Below are 23798 nucleotides of genomic sequence, written 5' to 3'. Positions count from 1 at the left end.
TAACTGGGTAATGGGCGAGTGAATACGAATGAGGAGAGGAAATTTGGAAATGAGGGGAGGGAATGGGAATGAAGAGAGGGAAGGAACTGAGAAAGGGGAAGGGAATAGGAATGAGAAGAAGTAGAACTGAGAACTGGGAAGGGGGAGGAGATAACAAAGACGCATACGCGCATGCGCGAAAGTATATTAACATAAGCAAAGGAATGAGTGTTTGTGTATGAATAATTCACACTCACTTATACACGACGAGTGAACAAATGGATCAAGAAATTAGGGTACGATTCATACCAACAAATTAAACGAGAGAGAGAGAGAGAGAGAGAGAGAGAGAGAGAGAGAGAGAGAGAGAGAGAGAGAGAGAGAGAGACGCCGCGCCGGGCAAGGGCTGACTCGTTACTCCTCAGTGACATCCGCCCTAATTGTTTATGACACAAACAACCTGCCTGCGTGTGCCAGTGACAAATGGCTGGCGCCGACGAGTCCTCCTCGCGCTAGAGAGAGAGAGAGAGAGAGAGAGAGAGAGAGAGTGAGAGAGAGAGAGAGAGAGAGAGTATGCGCTTATATATCTCTCTCTCTCTACACGATTCTGTAAACGGCGGACTGGTGCCAAAACATTTTATTCTCGCAGGTTTGACAGTCGGGTCAATTATGAAGAATTCTTTAGTTTGCTTGATACGATTTTACTCTAAAACGCTATCGCTAGTTTTACACGTCTGAGACGCGAACCAAAACTCGCGTATGGCGTAGGGGGTAAGGGGAGGGGTAGGGCGAGGAAAGACAGGGGGGATAGGGGACAAGTTACAAGACTTATATCGCCAGAGACATTCGACCGAAGACGAGGCAAGTTCATGAAGTACTTCTTTCAAGCTGAGGAAACCTATATTCTGTAGCAAGTTACGAATAACTAAGTCTAGTCTGCTCATTGTCTGACACGTAAGCGTCCATAGCAAAAGAATATAAGGCCATTCTCTTCTAAATTTTCACTGGGTCACCTAATAGAAAAGAGCCCAAACCTGAGATGACTGAACAGAAGTGCAGAAAACGCAGAAATCGTCAAATTCACACAAACAAAACACACCCGAGTGTTGTAAGGGTGTTTGAGGCTGAGAAAATACGAGGGCAAACTAGGATGCGTCCCCCTCTATCGACTAGAACTTGCTATAAATAATAATAATAATAATAATAATAATAATAATAATAATAATAATAATAATAATAATAATAATAATTATTATTTAATGTTTACAAACATTTGCTGAGCCCGTCAACATAATACTCTTCGTCTCCTGACGCATAATAATAATAATAATAATAATAATAATAATAATAATAATAATAATAATAATACATATATTTAAAGATAAATCTGTACAGGGAGCTTTCGGGAATCTGTTCGATTCCCCATTTCAATCAGACTGAAAAGGGGAATCGAACACGTTCCCGAAATCGAAGATTCCCGAAAGCTCTCTGTACAGATTCATCTTTAAATAACTGTGGATTGGTTTCTCCATTTCAAGACTCGTGCTACTATGAGTATCTTATAATAATAATAATAATAATAATAATAATAATAATAATAATAATAAAATAATAATTAAAGATTCAGGGAACTTTCCAGGACAAGATATACATGGTTCTACGGTACCTATTCGTCTCAAATCCAGTCGCTACTCTATAAATCTCACCAGCGTTGCAGAAAGCCAAACTTTGAAAACAAACAGGAAATAATTGAGGGATTCTTCTTCAACGTCGTCAAATTTTGACACGTGTACTAACGAACAAACAAAACCCGAGAAAAAACAAGTGAAAAATGCGCCGAAGTTTCTTCGGCGCTACCGAGTTTTCTGTGCAGCGTATAATCAAGGCCACCGAAAACAGATCTATCTTTCGGTGGTCTCGGTATAATACTGTATGAGCCGCGGCCCATGAAACTTTAACCACGGCCCGGTGGTGGACTATCCTATATCGTTGCCAGATGCACGATTACGGCCAACTTTAACCTTAAATCAAATAAAAACTACTGATGCTAGAGGACTGCAATTTGGTATGTTTGATGATTGGAGGGTGGATGATCAACATAACAATTTGCAGCCCTCTAGCCTCAGTAGTTAAGATCCGAGGGCGGACAGAAAAAGTGCGGACAGACAAACAAAACCGGCACAATAGTTTTCTTTTACAGAAACCTAAAAAGGAATTAAATCCATATGAATCAACACTATAAAATTATCGTCGTCGACCGGAAGTGACAGGTCGAAGCCTTCGACTTTGGGCCTGTGAATCTTACGTCGAATTGAAGCAATATTTTTGTAATTATTTATCTTTTTGAGGTATGGAGTTAGACACATAAATTTGATCGTGTATATACACTAGTGTGCGTGTGCGTTTGTGTGTGTGTGTATGTGTATGTGTGGAAGAACCGAACCGATTTGTAAATACGAACCCAAGGCACCGTTTTTCTCACGCTCTTTAAATGTGAACTTTCCCTTTTCCTGTCACTCAAAGATCGCTGGCGCCCCCCCCCCCCGCCACAAAAAAAGGGGGTGGGGGGAATTATCGAACATCAGGCATATCTTCTGCATTCGTAATCCTCCCTCTAGGAATGAGACACTACATTTTTCAATGCTCATTGGTCAACCTAAAGAAATAACCACAGTTTCAAATACTGCGCATACGTCACTGACAGCTCTCTCTCTCTCTCTCTCTCTATCTCTTTCTCTCTCCCTCTGTGCATCCGCATTCTCTCTCTGCATCACACGCACAAATACATACATACATACATACATACATACACACACACACACAAACACAAAAGGAGCACAGAGGTTCTAATAACAGACAGCAATCGAAAATACTGCAAAAATGTCAAGCGTTTCGTCACTGCTTGGCTCCCGGACGATCCAACGGGGTTTTGGCAGGATGCCCGAGTGCGTGCACGCACACACAAACACACACACACACACACAAGAGATTTTACACCCGTGCCCGGACGCTTATTGTACGTATTCATAACTTTTGCAACTGTTCCTGAAAGCACAGAAGTTGCCTTGTTTATGTTGGTAAACGATGAGACATTATCAGGAAGGACTGGCAGGTAAATATATATGTTATGCCTCGTGAATTATAGCAAGGATTTTCTCTCTCTCTCTCTCTCTCTCTCTCTCTCTCTCTCTCTCTCTCTCTCTCTCTCTCTCTCTCTCTGTGTGTGTGTGTCAAAGTACGCCTATGTGTGTTGCCTAAAAATCATACAATGCTCAATCTTTTTCATTTTGTCCACTGACGGTTCGGTCGGACACCAACAAAGCACATCCATTTACCTCTCTCTCTCTCTCTCTCTCTCTCTCTCTCTCTCTCTCTCTCTCTCTCATTAAATTCGTCATAACCTCCCAATCCCGCAACTACATTCCAACTCAGATACCTTTCACTAAAGGACTGTTTGTTTGTGTGTGTGTGTGTGTGTGTGCGCGCGCGAGCGCGCGCACGTGTATCAGCGCACACAGCTTTGAAAAAGACCCTGGTATCCGGTAGCTGGCCCGGTATAGCCTCCTCCGGTATACCACCTATGTTAGCTATTAGACACAGGCGAAGAAGATTACAGGAACCTGAACACGCTGTTCACAGAGAGAGAGAGAGAGAGAGAGAGAGAGAGAGAGAGAGAGAGTACTGAAACAATCAGTGAACTAATTCGACAAAGAGAGAGAGAGAGAGAGAGAGAGAGAGAGAGTCAGTACTGAAACGATCAGTGAATTAATTCGAGAGAGAGAGAGAGAGAGAGAGAGAGAGAGAGAGAGAGAGAGAGAGAGAGAGAGAGAGAGATCCACGAACCAACGTACAACTCTTTAGTCCTGTATCAATCAGTGAATTAATGCAAGAGAGAGAGAGAGAGAGAGAGAGAGAGAGAGAGAGAGAATCAACATTACCTCCTTCTGTCCTGTATCAATCAGTGGATCAATGCAAAAGAGAGAGAGAGAGAGAGAGAGAGAGAGAGAGAGAGAGAGAGAGAGAGAATCAGTACCGAATCAATCAGTGAATTAGAAAATCAGAATCAGCGTCCAACCTTCAGCCCTGTATCAATCAGTGAATTAATGCAAGAACTGGAGAATCGATTCCGACATGAATCTATAATCTGCCTGGAAGGATTCAGATCTTATCGGAGGAGGATCAGAGATCATGGCATTAAAAAGGATTCTGGGACTCGTATCCATCTCGACTGATTATCTCGGGGGATTTGTAAGGGTCCTCAGTATTATTATTATTACTATTATTATTATTATTATTATTATTATTATTATTATTATTACTCAGGAGATGAAACCTATTCATATGGAACAAGCCCACCACAGGGGCCATTCACTAGAAATTCAAGTTTCCAAAAATACCATATTCTTTGGAAACTTTCTTAGGAAGAAACAAGAGGAGGGAAAGGGAAATACAGAAGAAGAGATCCCACTTATTAAAAAAATGAAAATATAAATCAATAAATTAACAAAATTCATTAAAATGCAGGAAGAAGCTGATTTTGCATTCTGGATTGACCCGCAATGTTACATTCTCCATTCAAGGAAGAATATAAAGATTATGAAAATGAATTATTCTGTAAAACATCAGGTTGGAAATACACCTTTTATATTTTATTTCTTTCTAATTGTTTGATTTTCCTCCTCCTTTTAGGTCAAGATGGCTGGCCTTATGCCAGCACTGGCTCTTGCTCTTCGGCAGACCTATTCTTGCATTCCGCATTGACCTGCAATGTTATGTTCTTAATTCAGGGAAGAAAAATATAAAGATTATGAAAAATCAATATTCTGTAAAACGTCATGTTAGTGCACACCGATTTTATACCTAATTTTTTAATTGTTTACTATTTCTTCTTTTAGCTTAGCTGGTCAGGCTTATGCTAGGACGGATTCTTGCTCTGGGGCAGCCCGTAAAATTGTCTGTCTCTGTTCAACTCATCTACTTCCGCACGACAACAAATTTTGTAAACCAATCAACCAGATAAAAAACTACCCCGATCTGTGACAACTTCAACCTTTTATCAAACAAGTCCAGAACAGGAACCGTCTTTCAATTGAGTAACTGAAGTCTGAAGGAACAAAGATCGTTGTCTCTTTTTCGATCTCTATCTGTCTGTCTGTCTGTCTGTCTGCCTTTTTGTCTGAAATCACTGAAGAAGTCTGATGAAACTGAAATCGTTGTCTCTTTTACCATTTCTGTCTGAAATTCGCCGTCTATTTATCAATCCCTGTCTATCTATCTGCCTTCTTGTCTGAAATCACTGAAGAAGTCTGAAGAAACTGTACTGTTTGAAATCACTGAAGAATTTTGAAAAAGACAATTCTGCATGAAATACCTGAAAATTCAGAAAAAAACTGCTCGGTCAGAAGAGACTGTTCTGTCTGAAATCACTGAAGAATTCAGAAGAAACTGTTCTGTCTGAAATCACTGAAGACTTCTGAAGAAACTATTCTGTCTGGAATCACTGAAGACTTCTGAAGAAACTGTTCTGTCTGGAATCACTTAAGAATTCTGAACAAACTGTTCTGTCTGAAATCACTGAAGAATTTAGCAAAAACTGTTCTTCTTCTTCTTCTTCGTTTTAACGTTCTTTTATTCCCATTTTTATATGGGATAAGCACGGTGCCTTCTTTGAAGGACTTTGATTTGGCGGTGGGGTAGGCCGTAACCTCGATCGGCTGCCCTGCCTGACATAGCTTAGACCCCGGTAACGAATGTGTACATGTATTACCGAATCCCCCGCTCCCTTTCTCCCAGCAGCACGAGGAGAACTGGGCGGGTAGGCCGACAGTTCGAGACGTGTTGTGTCCGAGGAAAATGTTATCTCTGAAATCACTGAAGAATTCTGAAAAACTGTTCTGTCTGAAATCACTGAAGAATTCCGATAAAACTGTTCTGCCTGAAATCACTGAAGAATTCTGAAGATATTGGAATCACCGTCTCTTGTTCCACCTCTGTCTATCCGTCTGAACAAGACCCACACGAGTAAAAAGAACGAAACATCTTAAGATTCTCACCTTAACAGGAAGCCAGTTCCGGGCGCCTTCATACATTAAATGTCAAAGAAGTGGCCTTCGGTACCGCTACCTACCCGGGCAATACCCGACTGCCATGCACCTCAGGAGAGTATCGGTAGATTTCACTGCCTTTTACCGTTCGTCCCGTGGCGATAATGAACGGGCTCTTGAGTGTGTGTTTGTGTGTGTGTGTGTGTGTAGAGAGAGAGAGAGAGAGAGAGAGAGAGAGAAGAGATCTCACGGAGCCTGGAACGAAGAAGAGAAGAAGAAGAAGAAGAAGAAGAAGAAGAAGAAGAAGAAGAAGAAGAAGAAGAAGAGGAGGAGGAGGAGAATATGAAAGAGGAGGAGAAGAGGAAGAAGGAGAAGGAGAATATGAAAGAGAAGAAGAAGAAGAAGAAGAAGAAGAAGAAAAGGTTTCTCATGAAAACTCAAATCGTCAGGAGAGAAATGGAGATCACTCATGTTTCTAAGACGTCTTGTAATATACTTTTTTTTTTTATTTAGCTTCAGCTAGGGTTGGAGTGGGTAGATGACTTGGCATGGAGAGGGGTGGGGTAAGGAGCAAGGGAGGGGGTAGGGTACCCAGGGTAGTGTGGCCAAATGGAATCAGGTCCTAGAGGCAAAATAAAACCCAGACTGTAGCAGCGGCGGCAGCAACCTTCCGAAACGGAGAGAAAAATCACGCTCCCGCTACCGTCATCGTCTGAAGTCGAGGAATCTACTCCTGTCACAGCTGGAATAACAGCATATGCAGCAGTTAACAGCGTGAGCTAAAACTTGAACAACAGCTGCATAGACCAGGATATCAAGAAGTGTAAAAATACTTGTAACAGCCAAAGATATAAAAACAGAGCCAGCGTATGCAGCAGTTAACAGCAAGAGTTAAATCTTGAACAGCAAGTACTTAGGCCAGGACATCAATAAGAGTAAAAGTGACAGCCACAGCTGGAAAAGCAGTATATGCAGCAGTTAACAGCAGAAGCTAAATCTTGAACAGCAACTGCTTAGACCAGGACATCAATAAGAGTAAAAGTAACAGCCACAGCTGGAAAAACAGCCAGCATCTGCAGCAGTTAACCGCAGAATTGTAACAGCATTGTATATGTGTATATATATATATATATATATATATATATATATATATATATATATATATATATATATAGAGAGAGAGAGAGAGAGAGAGAGAGAGAGAGAGAGAGAGAGAGAGAGAGAGAGAGAGAGGGTATTTTAGGTCAGGTTTTGTGGGCTTTTACGTGGCAACATTCAAGAGAGGATAGCACACCCCGTTTGCTGATTAGTACACACTGTATAAAAAGGTCATATTATACTCTTATTTTTCCCCCCACCTCTTCAACCCCTGGAGAGACGGCGATAAAAATTAATCCTGTGCACCGCCATACATCAGAATCAAGTTTTTGTTCCGGCAGAATGGACAAGGATCGTAATTTATGGAAATGACCTCCGTTGCTAGAATGACGGCTAGCAGCTAAAAACTGCTCTTATTCCAGTACAGCATGAATGTGTTAATGCTGTTACAATTCTGCTGTGAACTGTTGCAGATGCTGAAATCTCTTTTCCCAGCTGTGTATATATATATATATATATATATATATATATATATATATATATATATATATATATATATATATATATATATATATATATATATATGAAATGAACAGATAGATGGATAGATAGATAGATAAATAGGATAGACAGAAAAACAAACAAAATAGACAGATAGACACTGACACACACACAGATCAAGGCCCCCATCAGTCAAAGCCGAGCGGGTCATAAATTCGGGGAGAGAGAGAGAGAGAGAGAGAGAGAGAGAGAGAGAGAGAGAGAGAGAGAGAGAGAGAGAAGCGCAAATAAATATTCAGTAATGACACTTCACCATCCTTGTGAATCATCCAGCAGGTGAGTGATGGCCACTCAAAGCATAATCTTTTAGAAGGTTCATGCATTATTCAAATCGGGACAAGTAGACTTGTTTTCACGCCGGCTGTTTGCAAGTGAGCGAAAGCGTGTGTGGGTCAGTTGGTTATATACTCCACCAGAAGAATGATTTCAGTTTCCTAATGGGTATTTCAAAATTCTTCATTTTTTCCTGTTTCGTTTCGGCCAAGAAGGAAGTACTGGATTGACCAGACGACATATAATTAAATCTTAATCCTAAAAAAAAATATGGAAAATTATTATAATTACCACCAAAATCATAATTTTTCATTACAAGCTGTTATCACTAACACCAACGAAAGCACCAGTAACTATTTACAAATAAGTCACCCATCTAAAAGAAATATTCACAAGATAATCCTGAAAAAAAAAAGAGTAATGAAAAGGAAAACTTTTGTCAAGAAATGCAATTAACACCTGGGCAAGAATCTCATGCCTCCCCTTTGCTGAAGTTCACGAGGAAATCCGTCCGCAAATCTTTCCGAGTTATGTTTGGTTTCGGAATTAGGAGGATTCCGTGCTGGTGCTGAGAGAGAGAGAGAGTAATTAATGCCTGCAAGTGAATATTGCCGTTTTCAGTGTATGAATTTTCGCACCTATCTGTTAACGTAGAATATTTACAGCACTGTGCCCCTTGAAGGAGAGAGAGAGAGAGAGAGAGAGAGAGAGAGAGAGAGAGAGAGAGAGAGAGAGAGAGAGAGAGAGAGAGCTTTCTACATATTAAGTGATTGTTAATGCCTGCAAAATTCCAACATTGCCACTGTACCTCATACGTTTGAATTTTCGAAGCATATTTATTGAACTGTGCCTCTTGAGAGAGAGAGAGAGAGAGAGAGAGAGAGAGAGAGAGAGAGAGAGATTTCTACATTTTTAAGTGATTGTTAATGCCTGCAAAATTCCAACATTACCACAAAATCTCATACGTTTCAATTTTCGAATTATCCAAGCATATTTATCGAACTGCGCCTCTTGACAGAGAGAGAGAGAGAGAGAGAGAGAGAGAGAGAGAGAGAGAGAGAGACTCTGTTACCATGGGGTATATACTTTGCGCGGTCATTGGATGTTAACGCTGTCATAGGAATTGGCCATGAATATATAATAGCAGCAATGTAGCCATATATATATTCTCTGCACCCGTAAGGGATTGTTGACACAAGACAAAGTGCAGTTTAGTTTTACGTTTGAATTTATGTCTATACTTCATAATCACTTGATTCTTTTTAAAAGGTTCCCCTTCGGTTGGTGTACTGTGTGCAATTTTGTTGCAGAGAGAGAGAGAGAGAGAGGGGAAACGTTGACACCAGACAAAGTGCAGTTTAGTTTTATGTTTGAATTTATGTCTATACTTTATTATCACTATTTTTTTAAAAGGTTCTCCTTCGGTTGGTGTAATATGTGCACTTTTGTTGCAAAGAGAGAGAGAGAGAGAGAGAGAGAGAGAGAGAGAGAGAGAGAGAGAGGAAACGTTGACACCAAAGTGCAGTTTAGTTTTATGTTTGAATTATGTCTATACTTTATTATCACTTTATTTTTTTGAAAGGTACTCCTTCGGTTGTTGTAATATGTGCACTTTTGGAAACTTTAACACAAGACAAAGTACAATTTAGTTTTACGTTTGAACTTACGTCTATACTTCATTATCACTTGATTTTTTTAAAAGTTCTCCTTCGGTTGGTGTAATATGTGCAATTTTGTTGCAGAGAGAGAGAGAGAGAGAGAGAGAGAGAGAGAGAGAGAGAGAGAGAGAGAGAGAGAGAGAGAGAGTACCATTTAGTTTTACGTTTGAATTTTGTTTTATCATCCTTGATTTTTTCAAGGTTCTCCTTAGAGTTGGTGCGCTATGTGCAATTCTGGAGAGAGAGAGAGAGAGAGAGAGAGAGAGAGAGAGAGAACTAACCAAAACGGCAAGGCTTCCGAAACTTAGTGTTAAAACACTAAAAGGCTCGTGACTGCATGGTCTGTGGTTCGATCGTGTCCTGTCGCCCGCCAGTCAACCCCCCTGGGAACCAGTACTAGCGTCACCTGGGCATCAGAGGAAGAGGTTACCAAAACTACGAAAATCCCCTTGTCTTCCTTACACCACTGCATAATTATGACCTGACTTAAGGATATGAATAATGGATGATTTTTTTTTTATACTGCTGATATGCATAATGAATACTCTTGAGATAATTTATTCATTTATTCATTTTCCTCTTGGAGAGTAAGATCAAGATGGGATGCAAAAGATCTCGAAGGTCAAATGACCCTCAAAAGTTCAATTTTCTCCTCAAAAGTTCGACTTTCTCATGTAAACGAAAAGTCCGGTTCTTTCGTCAAGATCAATAAGCAACTGAATTCTACAAATACCAAAGAATTCCTAATTTATGTCAAGAAATGGATGAGAAATGAGAACCGAGAAGGTTTCATATAATTATAATAACTTAAACGACAAAGGGCTTTACAAAGCTCAAATTAAAAACACAAGCCATAACAGATGGTATAAGCTGTAACGAATTTCATTATTTTTATTCCTTTTCTATTTTTTGATTTTTGCTTTTAGGTGACCTCCCTCACTCTTCTACAAGTATTACCTCAGGTCTTTGACCCTGCAGCTCCCTTCCTCCTATGGCAGCTACATAACACCCGGCAATCCACCTCATCTTACATTTTTCCTTATTGCTCGGTTCAACTACCTTATTGCCTCAACTTCTCGAGTCGGGTTTAAAACTTATTTGTTACCAAACTATTTTCATTTTCTCTTTTACTTAACTCGGCTATCAACTTCATATAATAAAATACAACTCTTATATAAAAAAAAAATGAACCTATTTATTGGTTTGCTTACGCAATCTGGCGCTGCAACGACTGAAACGAAAAATAAAGATACACTGTTATCGTTCAGGGGTGGGCCATTACCAATACGGGAATCAAGATGGGTGGGATAGAGTTTGCAATAAATCAGGTTCCTCTTCACAAAAAGTTCGGTTAGCCACTTCTTCAGGAGATAATGGGACGAAGGTGTCGGTCAAAAGTTATATATTATGTATATTATATATGTATTATGTATTATATATTATATATCATATATTATATATATAATATTTTATTATTATTATTATTATTATTATTATTATTATTTAGAAGACGAACCCTATTCATATGAAACAAGCCCACCAAAGGGGCCACTCACTTGAAATTCAAACTTCCAAAAAATACGGTGTTTTTCGAAAGAGGTAACAGAAAGTATCGCGAAATACAGAAAGAAGAGATCTCACTTATTAAAAAGGAAAAGAATAAACTAACAAAATAATAAATAGATAAAAATGTAAGTATATTATCGTAATACAAGAGGAATAGTATTAGGGTAGCAATGCACTGCATCTTCGCTTGAACTTCTGAAGTTCCAATTGTACGACATCCTCAGTCCACAGTCCAGTGGTGTGAGGAATAAAGGACCTCTGGAACTTTGGAGAAGTTCGACAGCAAGGTACATTCACTGCATATTTGGGAAGCTGTAAATATTAAAGGGAGTACATAATGTACTTTGTACTTACCGGTATGCACTGGCATTTCACGCAGCTCCACACTCCGAAGGGAGGGCCGAGGTTGGGACTCCATTCTTCGTTAATACTGTGTCTTTCTCTCCCCAGGCGACATTCTGCGGAGAACGGAGAAAGCAAAGTTATAAGAACGTCAACACAATCCTAAACCGATTATTATTATTTTTATTATTATTCAACACGGAAAATCATTCATAAATGTGTGTAAAATGAATGGATGAAAAAATGAAAAATACACTTGAAATGTTTTTTTTCATCAAACTTATATTAATATAGAAAAATACAGTAAATGAGATTAAAACACAGTACCTCAATATGAATTTACAATCACTCTTTATTGCTTATTTCATTTAACATTAATTCATCCACTTTACAGTATTAAAATTCTAAAGTTCTGTATACGAAAATGACCCACGTTTAACTGAATTGAATATAGAATTTAGGGCAAAGGCCAAGCACTGGGATCCATGAGGTCATTCAGCGCTGAAACGGAAATTAACAGTAAAAGGTTTGAAAGGTGTAACAGGAGGAAACCCTCAAGGCAGTTGCACTATGAATCAGTTGTTAGGAGAGGGTTGAGGAACGTAAGACGGAAGAAAGAGAATATGAAAGGAGGTACAGTAAAAGGAACGAAAAGGGGTTGCAGCTAGGGGCCGAAGGCACGTTGCAAAGAACCTTAAGTAATGACTACAGTGCACCGCATGTGGTGCATTGACGGCACTAACCCCCTAGGGGGACTCACGTTTAAGAACAATGTTATACTTATGTTAACGTTCTTGTCTTAATTCAGTAAAACAATTTTAATCCGCAAATTTTTGTCAATAGAAAATATAATTTTTGCAGTCTTCAGTCCACGTGATTTCAAAATTCGTAAATCCCTGCTTCGTAAATGAACACACACGCATGTGGAGAGAGAGAGAGAGAGAGAGAGAGAGAGAGAGAGAGAGAGAGAGAGAGAGATAAAAGGCAAGGGGTACAGGAAAAGAATACGATCTTGACGATGATGTTCAGAGAGAGAGAGAGAGAGAGAAATGAAAGGCAAAGGGTACAGGAAAAGAATACGATCTTGACGATGATGAACAGAGAGAGAGAGAGAGAGAGAGAGAGAGAGATAAAAGGCAAGGGGTACAGGAAAAGAATACGATCTTGACGATGATGTTCAGAGAGAGAGAGAGAGAGAGAGAGAGAGAGAGAGAGAGAGAGAGAGATGAAAGGCAAGATGAAAGGCAAAGGTACAGGAAAAGAATACGATCTTGACGATGATGAACAGAGAGAGAGAGAGAGAGAGAGAAAAGAGAGAAAGAGAGAGAGAGAGAAAAGAAGAAAATGAAAGGCAAAGGGTACAGGAAAAGAATCTCTGACGATGATGAACAGAGAGAGAGAGAGAGAGAGAGAGAGAGAGAGAGAGAGAGAGAGAGAGAGAGAGATAAAAGGCAAGTACAGGAAAGAATACGATCTTGACGATGATGTTCAAGAGAGAGAGAGAGAGAGAGAGAGAGAGAGAGAGAGAGAGAGAGAGAGAGAGATGAAAGGCAAAGGGTACAGGAAAAGAATACGATCTTGACGATGATGAACAGAGAGAGAGAGAGAGAGAGAGAGAGAGAGAGAGAGAGAGAGAGAGAGAGAGATAAAGAGATAAAAGCAAGGGTACAGGAAAGAATACGATCTTGACGATGATGTTCAGAGAGAGAGAGAGAGAGAGAGAGAGAGAGAGAGAGAGAGAGAGATGAAAGGCAAAGGGTACAGGAAAAGAATACGATCTTGACGATGATGAACAGAGAGAGAGAGAGAGAGAGAGAGAGAGAGAGAGAGAGAGATGAAAGGCAAAGGGTACAGGAAAAGAATACGATCTTGACGATGAGAGAGAGAGAGAGAGAGAGAGAGAGAGAGATGAAGGATGAAAGGCAAAGGGTAAAGGAAAGAATACGACCTTGACCTTGACGAGAGAGAGAGAGAGAGAGAGAGAGAGAGAGAGAGAGAGAGAGAGACCTTACAGTTCGTTCGGGTTGCCCCAGGTCCCTCAGTGTGAGGCACCTTTGATGTCTACCAGAGAATTGCTAACGCATCTTCCGGTATATTTTGCATCTTCCAGTCTTGGATGGTCTGGGATGCATCTTAGATATTTGTCGAGCTTATTCTTAAACACATCTACGCTCACTCCTGTTATGTTCCTCAGATGAGCTGGTAGCGCATTGAATAGACGCTGCATTATCGATGCTGGTGCGTGGTGGATTAATGTCCTGTGTGCTTTCCTTAGTGTTCCTGGTATAGTGCAGCAGATTGCTGTAAAAATCGTTCAGATAGTGAAACAAGCATGAAATTTGGCACAAACATTCCTAAGACTACGCTCTCTTAGAAAAGGGCGCTGGCCACCTGAAAATCCAAGATGGCGGCTATTTTTTCAAAATGGCCGCCATCTATGTTGAGATCACTGGTTTGGGAGCATCTATTGGATGGAATATGCCAGTTTTTTTTTTTTAAACCTCGACTTTAGGTTATAAAAATGTTCCATACCACACATTTTATTGAAAACCCTTACTAAATGAATTGTAACCAAGATGGCGTACAAAATGGTTGCCATAAAAGTTTTTTTCTATCCACAGTGCTAGCAGACATAGAGACCAACTGTTTTTATTTAATGGTATATTCATGTGATCAGACAGTTTAACTAATATGCTATTTTCAACTGAAATAGTAATGGTATGGTCACATACAACATTGTGTCTAAGACTGTAACCATAAAAGAAAAGAAGAGAAATACGGACTAAACGCAACCAATCTATGTATAGGTCTCTCAACCTACACCTTTGAAAAATTCGAGGATAAGAAGGTAGGCATAGCATGACCGTTGGATGCTCAAGCTAGATTATCTACTGAAGAGAGGGCAATATTTATCTAGACTTCACATTTGCAAGTGCACAGAGCTGTGCAGGGAAGACCCAGCTTGTAGCACTTGCACCTTTTCCGACAGCCTGCTTTGCATCCACATTTTGGTAAGCTGTTGGCAACTCTTGGCTAAGGGCAGTTGGTTGTCAGAGGACTTGCCATGCTTCACCAGACTTTTGCCATCCCCACTCAGCAGGGTTCTCTGGCTGTGGCTGACACTGGGTGGCCTGCCCCACACACAACCAGCCTGGTGCGCAGCACGCTTGGTGTGTTGGAGGAGAGCTCCCTGGTTGGTGGAATGGCCTCATATGCCCTTTGTTTTCTGGCAAACATATCAAGTCTAGCCTCATCCACAGTGCCAGCAGTGCTGGATCTTTCATACATAAGTATGACAAACCTCTCCAGGACCTTCAGGTCACTCTCTTCCACTCTGAGAGGGTAGTGACTCAGTTTGGAGAACACAGTGGAGGCCTCTGGAAAGATGTTCCATGTCTGCCAGGCGGTCTTCTTGCCCTTGCTTGAGAAGGCTGACACTGTATCACAGCCTGTGAACGCATGGAAGAAGAGCATGCCATTCACCTTCTCCTGGCCCAGAGAGTTGCACAGGTCATGCACAGCAATCCAGCGCAGGCTCTGGCCTTGGCCAAATGCCACCATAGCTTCTCTAGCCTAGATTGTGGAGAGTGGAGAAAGCACTGACTGCAACACAAGAACATCTGTGTCATTTGCTTTAACGTGATGGTCTTGGCTCCATGTTCTGTGGCATATTTGGCATGGAGAAAGATGCGGTGTCAGCTTCCTCATGAGCACTTTTCCAGTCCCTGAAGACTAGCCTCATGAGTGCTGAGGACAGCAGACCCTTTCGTGGCAATGACAACATTTGTGGCAGACATCTGGGCAACTTTGTCTGCCAGGAACTGGAACAACTCTGTCTTGTTGGCATCGTGTCTTAGGAAATTGCGCCAGTTGGATGGAATTGTGTTCTTGTCTGTCACCTTGCGCCTTCCTCCTTGACCACGTTGGAGCCTGGTCTCAGCTTTGAGGCTGGATGTATTGTATACATCAAATACAAGATGTGATGATGTGTACTTGCTGCTATAGGATTGTATCACAGGCAAGAAGTCGCAAAGTGCATAGCCCTCAAAGGTCTTTCCTTTCTTTGGTGGCAAGGCATGGACCAAAGCTGATCCATCTACAATGAGGACATCAGTCTTTGGTTCTTTGTCTTCTAGTGTAACATGACTCTCAGGACCGAGGTCAGCTGAGACTTCTGACATGTGTACAGCCTACCACCCTCACTAAGGGAAGCTAGAATGTTTGATTCGTGCTGGAAGAATTCCTGCAGATCACATTCCACGGCTCTGACAGGATATAAATAGCTTTGAGAAAAGCATTGTGTACCCATCATGGTCTAGGACATGATGACTTGGAGGTGATGTCAAGTGCTCACCTCTTTTGTCCTTCTGACAAAGACAACACAAACTCAGTTTGTTTTTCTACTGCTCAATATTGGATTGGCATCACATTCTGCCATGATTTCACTTTTGACTAAGGCCGAGGTTATCCTTTTACCACCTTAAACAAAGCACACATTCCTGTATGGGATTCAACTAGGTTCGGTCTCCTACACCTAGCCCGATCATTCATCCAGTGCCATTTAAGTCCCGTGTGATCTGTACACCATCCGGGTAAGTACATGAACCATCATGTACAGCCCCCATACCCTGGCTCGGCTCTCCCGCTGGCACATCCTGTCTATTCAGGTGCGGCTATCTAACTATAGCTGGTCTGGGGCTGTTAGAAAGCATTTGGGACACTAAACTAAACTATACTACAACTACTAGTCTAAGACTACAGGATTAGTAAAGCTGGATTAGCTGGCACTGAACCCCATGCTGAGTTACACAGCAGTGATGTCACCAGTGTGCCCTGGTTGTGTGCAGACATACACTCTTTTACATTTATTAATTTTCCTTCAAAATTGATGAGTTATTCGAAAGAGATGGCCTCATTAGGATCTAAAACCACAGAAACCAAGATCCATGCTTAAAACGATAATTGTTGAGCGGGCATTATTTCTCATTATAATTATTGTTTCTACCTTTTCTTGTAGCCATATAGCCCCCATATTTAAGGTAAACTGTACTGGGAAGCTACAGAAACATAATATTCTACAGAAATAGTATGGAAGAGCTTTACCATATTGCTAGAAGCAAATGCATGCCATTCTAGTGAAAAATTAGCCAAAATCTGTCGATACTGGCCGCCATCTTGGAATTTGGCCGCCATATTAAATTTTGCGTGGCCAGCGCCCTTTTCTGATAGAGGGAACTTTAAGAGCACTTGTGCAAATTTCATGCTTGTTTCACTATCTGAACGATTCTTATGGAAATATGCAATTATCTGCTGCACTAGTATAGTTTTGGCACTATTAATCTACCTCTGCTTGCTCTTTTTGATATTTTTAGCTCCATGATGTTTTCAGTAATTCCCTTCTATCTGTTTCCATGCTTGGATTACCATGTAGCGTTCTCTTCTCCTTTCAAGACTATATAAATGTAAATTGTAGTCTTTCCCAGTAGTCAAGGTCCTAACTTCTTCTATTCTAGCTGTAAATGACCTTTGTACACTCTCTATTTGTGCAATATCCTTTTGGTAGTGTAGATTACCATATTATATTGCAGTATTCAAGTGGTCTACGTCGTACGTTTTAAAAGCATACTCATGTGTTCAGCTTTTCTTGTTTTGAAGTGCCGGAACAACATTCCCATTTTTGCTTTGCATTTTGCCAATATAATTGCTATTTGATCATTGCATAACATATTCCTATTCAACATCACACAAGGTCTTTAACTGCTTCCTTGTTGTGATTGTCTCGATATAGTCCTTTATATGCATATAGCATTCCTACTTTATCACCATAGTTCATTGATTCAAATTTATCAGAGTTAAATACCATCCTATTTATCTCTGCCCATTTATATATTTTGTCTAGGTCTCTTTGTAGCAAGTTCCTATCTTCATCACAAGCAATTTCTCTACTTATTCTTGTGTCATCTGCAAAACTTCTTACTACTGAGTCCTTAACATTACTGTCTATGTCTGCAATCATGATCACAAACAGCAATGCAGCTACCACCGTACCTTGTGGTACACCGGATATTACCAAGTAGCTTCATCCGATTTCTCATCGTTTTGCAATCACTATCTGTTTTCTGTTTTGCAAAATTCTTTTATCCATCTTCTACTTTGTCAACAATGTTATGTTTTCTAATTTTTTTCACTAATATATTATGATCTACCTTGTCAAAAGCTTTTGCAAAGTCTAGGTAAACCACATCTGTATCTTTTCATTTATCATATTTTTATATATGCTTTCATGGTGCACTAACAGTTGGGTTTGTGTACTTTTCCAGGTACAAAACCATGTTGTCCTATATTTGAACAATCTATTTTTCATTAAATGTTTCATTATATTTTTTTTCATTACCCTTTCATAAACTTTCATAATATGAGATGTCAGACTCACAGGCCTATAATTACTTGCCTCTTGTCTTGAACCAATTTTGAAAGTAGGAGTAATATATGCTAATTTGTGCTCATCATAAATCTTGCCTGTATCTATACTTTGTCTTAATAATATTGCTAGCGGCTTTGCGACTGAATGAACCACTTTCTTTAACAATATGGCAGGTATGCCATCTGGTACTGCTGCTGATCCATTTTTAATTTCATTAATAGCCTGCACAATATCGGCTTCAACATAGTTCACCTCATTCACAAATACTAGGTCTAAAATATTATCCTTTCTTGTTGGCAGGTATTTATTTGCTGAATGTTATGTTCTAGTAGCATATCTAATAGCTTTTCAAATTGCCTCTTATCTTCTGCGCTACTAATGCTCTCTTTTTTATATGTATAAATACAACCACAGTCTCCTATTCGTTCTTTCCATTCTACAAAAGGAAAGTTAAAGTCTCCGGATAGGAGAATAGTCCAGTCCTTGTGATTTCTACATATTTCATCCAATTTGTCAATTATTATGTCAAACTCTTTAGTAATAGGGGGTTTGTATATTACAATGTTCACTAATTTCTCAGATTCAAATTCTACCGCTATTAATTCACATTCTGTGTTACTATATTTCTCACAGATTTTTCCTTGATTGGCATCTCTCCCATATATCTCGGTTCCCCCTTGATTTCTATTTTTCTATCTGATCTATAAGTTTGGAAACCCTTTATCTGGTCATCATTACCAGTCTCTTGGGAATACCAGGTTTCACTTATATTCAATATTTTCTATTTTTTCATTTTGGGTTAGTTTTCTAAGAACTCTATCTTTCTTTTTGAGTTACTCGAAACTAAACCCTGCGCGTTCATCACTATGATGGTTTGCGTATTATCTCCATTATCTAATATGGGTAATAATAAAGTTTTCCATGTCTCTTTCCTGTTCTGATATGTTGATCTTTTTTTCATTTCCAGAAATTCGTACATTAAAAAATCCAACTTTTCCATTATATTTGAGAGAGAGAGAGAGAGAGAGAGAGAGAGAGAGAGAGAGAGAGAGAGAGAGAGAGAGAGAGAGATGAAAGGCAAAGGGTACAGGAAAAGAATACGATCTTGACGATGAGAGAGAGAGAGAGAGAGAGAGAGAGAGAGAGAGAGAGAGAGAGAGAGAGAGAGAGATGAAAGGCAAATGGTACAGGAAAGAATACGATCTTGACGATGATGGACAGAGAGAGAGAGAGAGAGAGAGAGAGAGAGAGAGAGAGAGAGAGAGCAAAGGGTAAAGGAAAAGAATACGATCTTGACGATGAGAGAGAGAGAGAGAGAGAGAGAGAGAGAGAGAGAGAGATGAAAGGCAAATGGTACAGGAAAAGAAACGATCTTGACGATGAGAGAGAGAGAGAGAGAGAGAGAGAGAGAGAGAGAGAGAGAGAGAGAGAGAGAGAGAGGGTAAAGGAAAAGAATACGATCTTGACGATGAGAGAGAGAGAGAGAGAGAGAGAGAGAGAGAGAGAGAGAGAGAGAGGTAAAGGAAAGAATACATCTTGACGATGACAGAGAGAGAGAGAGAGAGAGAGAGAGAGAGAGAGAGAGAGAGAGAGAGAGAGAGAGAGAGAGTCAAGGGCTACAAGAAAACAAAATACGGTCTTGACGATGATGGACCAAAAGAGAGAGAGAGAGAGAGAGAGAGAGAGAGAGAGAGAGAGAGAGAGAGAGTGTCAATTCTAATCCATATATATTTCAGTTAAAAAAATAAATATATAATTTTTGCATTCTCAAGTCCACGTAATTTCAAAATTAACAAATTTCTGCTTCTTCGTCTTTTTATTCCTACGAAAGAGTTGAAACCTCCCTCGCTCACAAACCCTACAGATTGCGTAACTGGCAATTTTTGAGCCTTTTTTCAAAACTCCTTTCAAGACTTTTTTTTACACTCGAAGGCTTAAACCTTAAACCCCACCCTCACGTCAAAGTCTAATTTCACGCGACGATGCGTATTTAAATTTGTTTTTAAATTTTTTATTATTACTCTTTTTTTAATCTTCCCCCTCAAGGAGCCTTTGAAGACCGACAAACTAGATGTCACAACTCGTATAATATATTTGTGTGATTTCTGTCCCGACAGCTGCGCACCAGTAATTAGTCACTAACGAAGTGACTTTGACATAACGAAACCTAGGAAAAAAAAAACGAAGTAAAAAAAAAAGAAGTAACAAAAAATTCAAAAGAAAATAAGCATAAGGAGACCCCGTGTGTCTGCCACTTACCATAATCTGAACAAACATTTGCGGACGAATAAATATAACAACACTTTTTAGTTTTCTGTAAAAGAAAACTATTGTGCCGGCTTTGTCTGTCCGTCCGCACTTTTTCCGTCCGCCTTCAGATCTTAAAAACTACTGAGGCTAGAGGGCTACAAATTGGTATGTTGATCACCTACCCTACAATCATCAAACATTCAAAATTGCAGTCCTCTAGCCTCAGTAGTTTTTAATTCACTTAAGGTTTTAATTTACTTAAGGTTACATTTAGCCATAATCGTGCCTCCGACAATGATATATAACAGGCCACCACCGGCCCGTAGTTAAAGTTTCATGGGTCGCGTCTCATGCAGCATTATACCGAGACCACCGAAAGATTGATCTATTTTCGGGGCCTCTGTTATACGCTGTAGCGGCTGTACAGAAAACTCGATTGCACCGAAGAAACTTCGACGCATTTTTTACGTGTTTATTTTTACTCCCACGAATCCAAATGAAGTTTTAAAAAACCAAAATAAGTTAATTTCCTATCCTGACGAATAATTATCCTACAGGGTACAACAACGAAAATTCCACCAGAGAGAGAGAGAGAGAGAGGAGAAAGCACCTGAGTCAACCAGCAACTATGCGCGAAGGACCAATTTCCTTTCTTTTTTTTTTTTTTTTAACTTTCCAAATTATTAGCCAGGGCGCCAACTGCGCTGCCCACCCAGATTTTACGCAAGGTGAAGGGCGAGGCGCGCGTGCTGGCGCGTAAACACAGGTGGAAAAACATGCCTGGTATTACAGCGCGTGCTAATGAAAACGCACGGAGCCGTACCGTGGTGGCCGTGCGCTAGATTCTACATTTTTCATATTTATACAGGTGTCAGTCATGTATACATGAATAACAAAAGTGGTTATATATAGTAAATGTAATTTATATTTATATGTAAAGTTCTAAAAGCTGTCAGCAATATCTGCCAAATAATAAATATTATTTTTTGATAGCCGAAGTTTCTATAATACATCTACTGTATATATGGGATTAAATGATTTACTTGTAAGAATACAATGACTGATTCTCTCTTCTCTCTCTCTCTCTCTCTCTCAACCAAAGACCTTTCGAGAACAGCCAGGCCTTCGCCTAAAATCTATAAGATTGGTCTCATGGCTCCCGTTCATCTTCCCAATCCCACCCCACTACTCCTCCCCCCTCACCCCCTCTCCTCCACCAACCACACCCTTTCGCTTCGCCTCACCTTCCTCAACCTCTCCCTCTTCTTCCTCCTTCCTCTAAATGCCATAAAAGAGGAAAACAACAACATCAAAATAATAACGCCATCTCTCTCTCTCCTGTCACCTCAACCCCACCCCACCCACCTACAAAATCTACAGGTACTCCACCTCTCTCTCTCTCTCTCTCTCTCTCTCTCTCTCTCTCTCTCAATCCTACAGAAGCAATTTCCCAAAAAATGCCCCCTACCTCTACTCTCCCCATCCGATCTATAACCACTTCTATAACCGGGCCCCCTACATTCACAACACCTCAAGGCATTGATACAAGACATCCTATTACTGTGGATGCCGGCAACCAGCAACCTCTGGGGAGAAGACTGGCAAGAATCCTCACCCAAGAAGGAAAAAGAGGATTGAAAAAGGAAAAAGAGGATTGAAAGAAGTGAAATGAGGATTCAAAGAAGGAAAAAAAGAGGATTGAAAGAAGGAAAAAGGATTCCAAGAAGGAAAAGAAGGATTGCAAAAGAAAAAAAGAGGATTGCAAGAAGGAAAAAGAGCATTGCAAAAAGGACAAAGAGCATTGAAAAAGTAAAAAGGAGGATTAAAAGAAGGAGAGAGGACTGCAAAAGGAAAAAGAGGATTGCAAAAGGAAAAAGAGGATTGAAAACGGAAAAAGAGGATCACAAAAAGGAAAAAGAGGATTGCAAGAAGGAAAAAGAAGATTGAAAAAGGAAAATAGGATTGCAAGAAAAGGAAACAGGATTGCAAGAGATATCTTATACCCTATAAATAACAATATTTATGAGATACAATCACGAGCAAATTATAACCTCTGACGAGTTATAGGTGAGTTCCCGGATATCCTACTGAATATCCTACTGGATATCCTACCGGAAGAGCCAGGATGCAAGCCAAAGGTCATTTCGGCCGTCCCAATACAGGGGTGTCACTCTAATGCAATATACCACCCTGTGGTCAGTCCCCAAATCAGATACAACGTTATTGCTGTCGATAATTGTAATTTGTGGTACCTAATTCCACACAGGGAGGGCCTCGATGGGGTAATGGCCCAGTCCCCTGGGGGGCTGGAAGTGATAAGCACGTAATCATCGGGTAATATCTCTTTCTCTCTCTCAGCGAAACATTTTTGGAAAATCATTTTAAATTGACCGATATTTCGCTCTCTCTCTCTCTCTCTCTCTCTCTCTCTCTCTCAAAAACTTCGGGAAATAATTTTAAAATGAATGATATGTTTTCATCTCTCTCTCTCTCTCTCTCTCTCAACCAAACACATTCGGAAAATCATTTTAAAATGACCGATATGTTTTTATCTCTTTCTCTCTCTCATCCAAACAGTCTCGGAAAATCATTTTAAATTGACTGATATTTCTCTCTCTCTCTCAAGCAAACACCTTCGAAAAATCATTTTAAAATTACCGAGACTTTATTTCTCTTTCTCTCTCTCTCTCTGTGTGAGGTCACAAATATGGCCAGATTTTCTGGAGAGGTTGATATTCAGAGTCATACTGACCAGGGAAGTGTGGTCTACTTGCGTGACCGGAATATTATTATTATATAACTATGTCCTTGCTCATTTTTCTTTGCTCTCGTAGAAGTGAATGTTTTTTTTTTTTTGCTCTCGTGGAAGAAGAGAGAGAGAGAGAGAGAGAGAGAGAGAGAGAGAGAGAGAGAGAGAGAGAGAAAATACCGGTCAATTTAAAATGATTTTCTGAAGGCGTTTGTCTGTTAGTTTGAGAGAGAGAGAGAGAGAGGGGACCACGTGGACATTCCGTTCGGCTACTGCCAGTCACGCTCGACTGCCGCTCCGTGAGATCAGACGAGTTATTTCAGATCCGGGGTGACTCAATCTCGATCGCCATCAAAGGGCATCTCTAATCTAATAATAATAATAATAATAATAATAATAATAATAATAATAATAATAATAATAATAATAATAATATCCTTTATTTCAGCTCATGGCCACATACAGGGAAAATGTATAAAAAATTCAATCCTAATTTAGACAAGAGATAATAATAATAATAATAATAATAATAATAATAATAATAATAATAATAATCAATAATAGTATTCATAATGATACTAATGACAGCAATAATATTAAAAAAACTGTTATGATAAAAATGATACTAATAATGACATAAAAAAGTAGCATACAATTAATTTTCAGCTAGACCTTAGGTAGATATAGAATAATAATAATAATAATAATAATAATAATAATAATAATAATAATAATAATAATAATAATAATGGTTTCTGCAGATAAGTTCCAGTCAAGAAACCTCCCCCCTCCTCAACAGAACGGAGAACGCTCTCCTGGGAAAAAAAAAAAAACTTTCCAGAACGATTTACAGT

At 39.7% G+C, this 23798-nt stretch overlaps 1 protein-coding gene across 6 annotated transcripts in view; it reads right to left on the bottom strand.

Moving 5' to 3' along the window:
- LOC136847879 (dorsal-ventral patterning protein Sog-like) overlaps positions 1 to 23798 on the bottom strand; it is a 309799-nt gene that overhangs the window by 51057 nt on the left and 234944 nt on the right. For all 6 annotated transcript variants that reach the window (XM_067119880.1, XM_067119882.1, XM_067119884.1 and 3 more), the window contains one exon: positions 11534 to 11637. In XM_067119880.1, the coding sequence (XP_066975981.1) occupies positions 11534 to 11637 (104 nt within the window). The remainder of the gene's footprint in view (positions 1 to 11533; positions 11638 to 23798) is intronic.

Source organism: Macrobrachium rosenbergii, chromosome 17, assembly GCF_040412425.1.
Source record: "Macrobrachium rosenbergii isolate ZJJX-2024 chromosome 17, ASM4041242v1, whole genome shotgun sequence".
Taxonomy (NCBI): Eukaryota; Metazoa; Arthropoda; class Malacostraca; order Decapoda; family Palaemonidae; genus Macrobrachium; species Macrobrachium rosenbergii.
The sequence above is the reverse complement of the archived record's forward strand: the minus strand, read 5'-3'. Positions and strand labels throughout refer to the sequence as shown.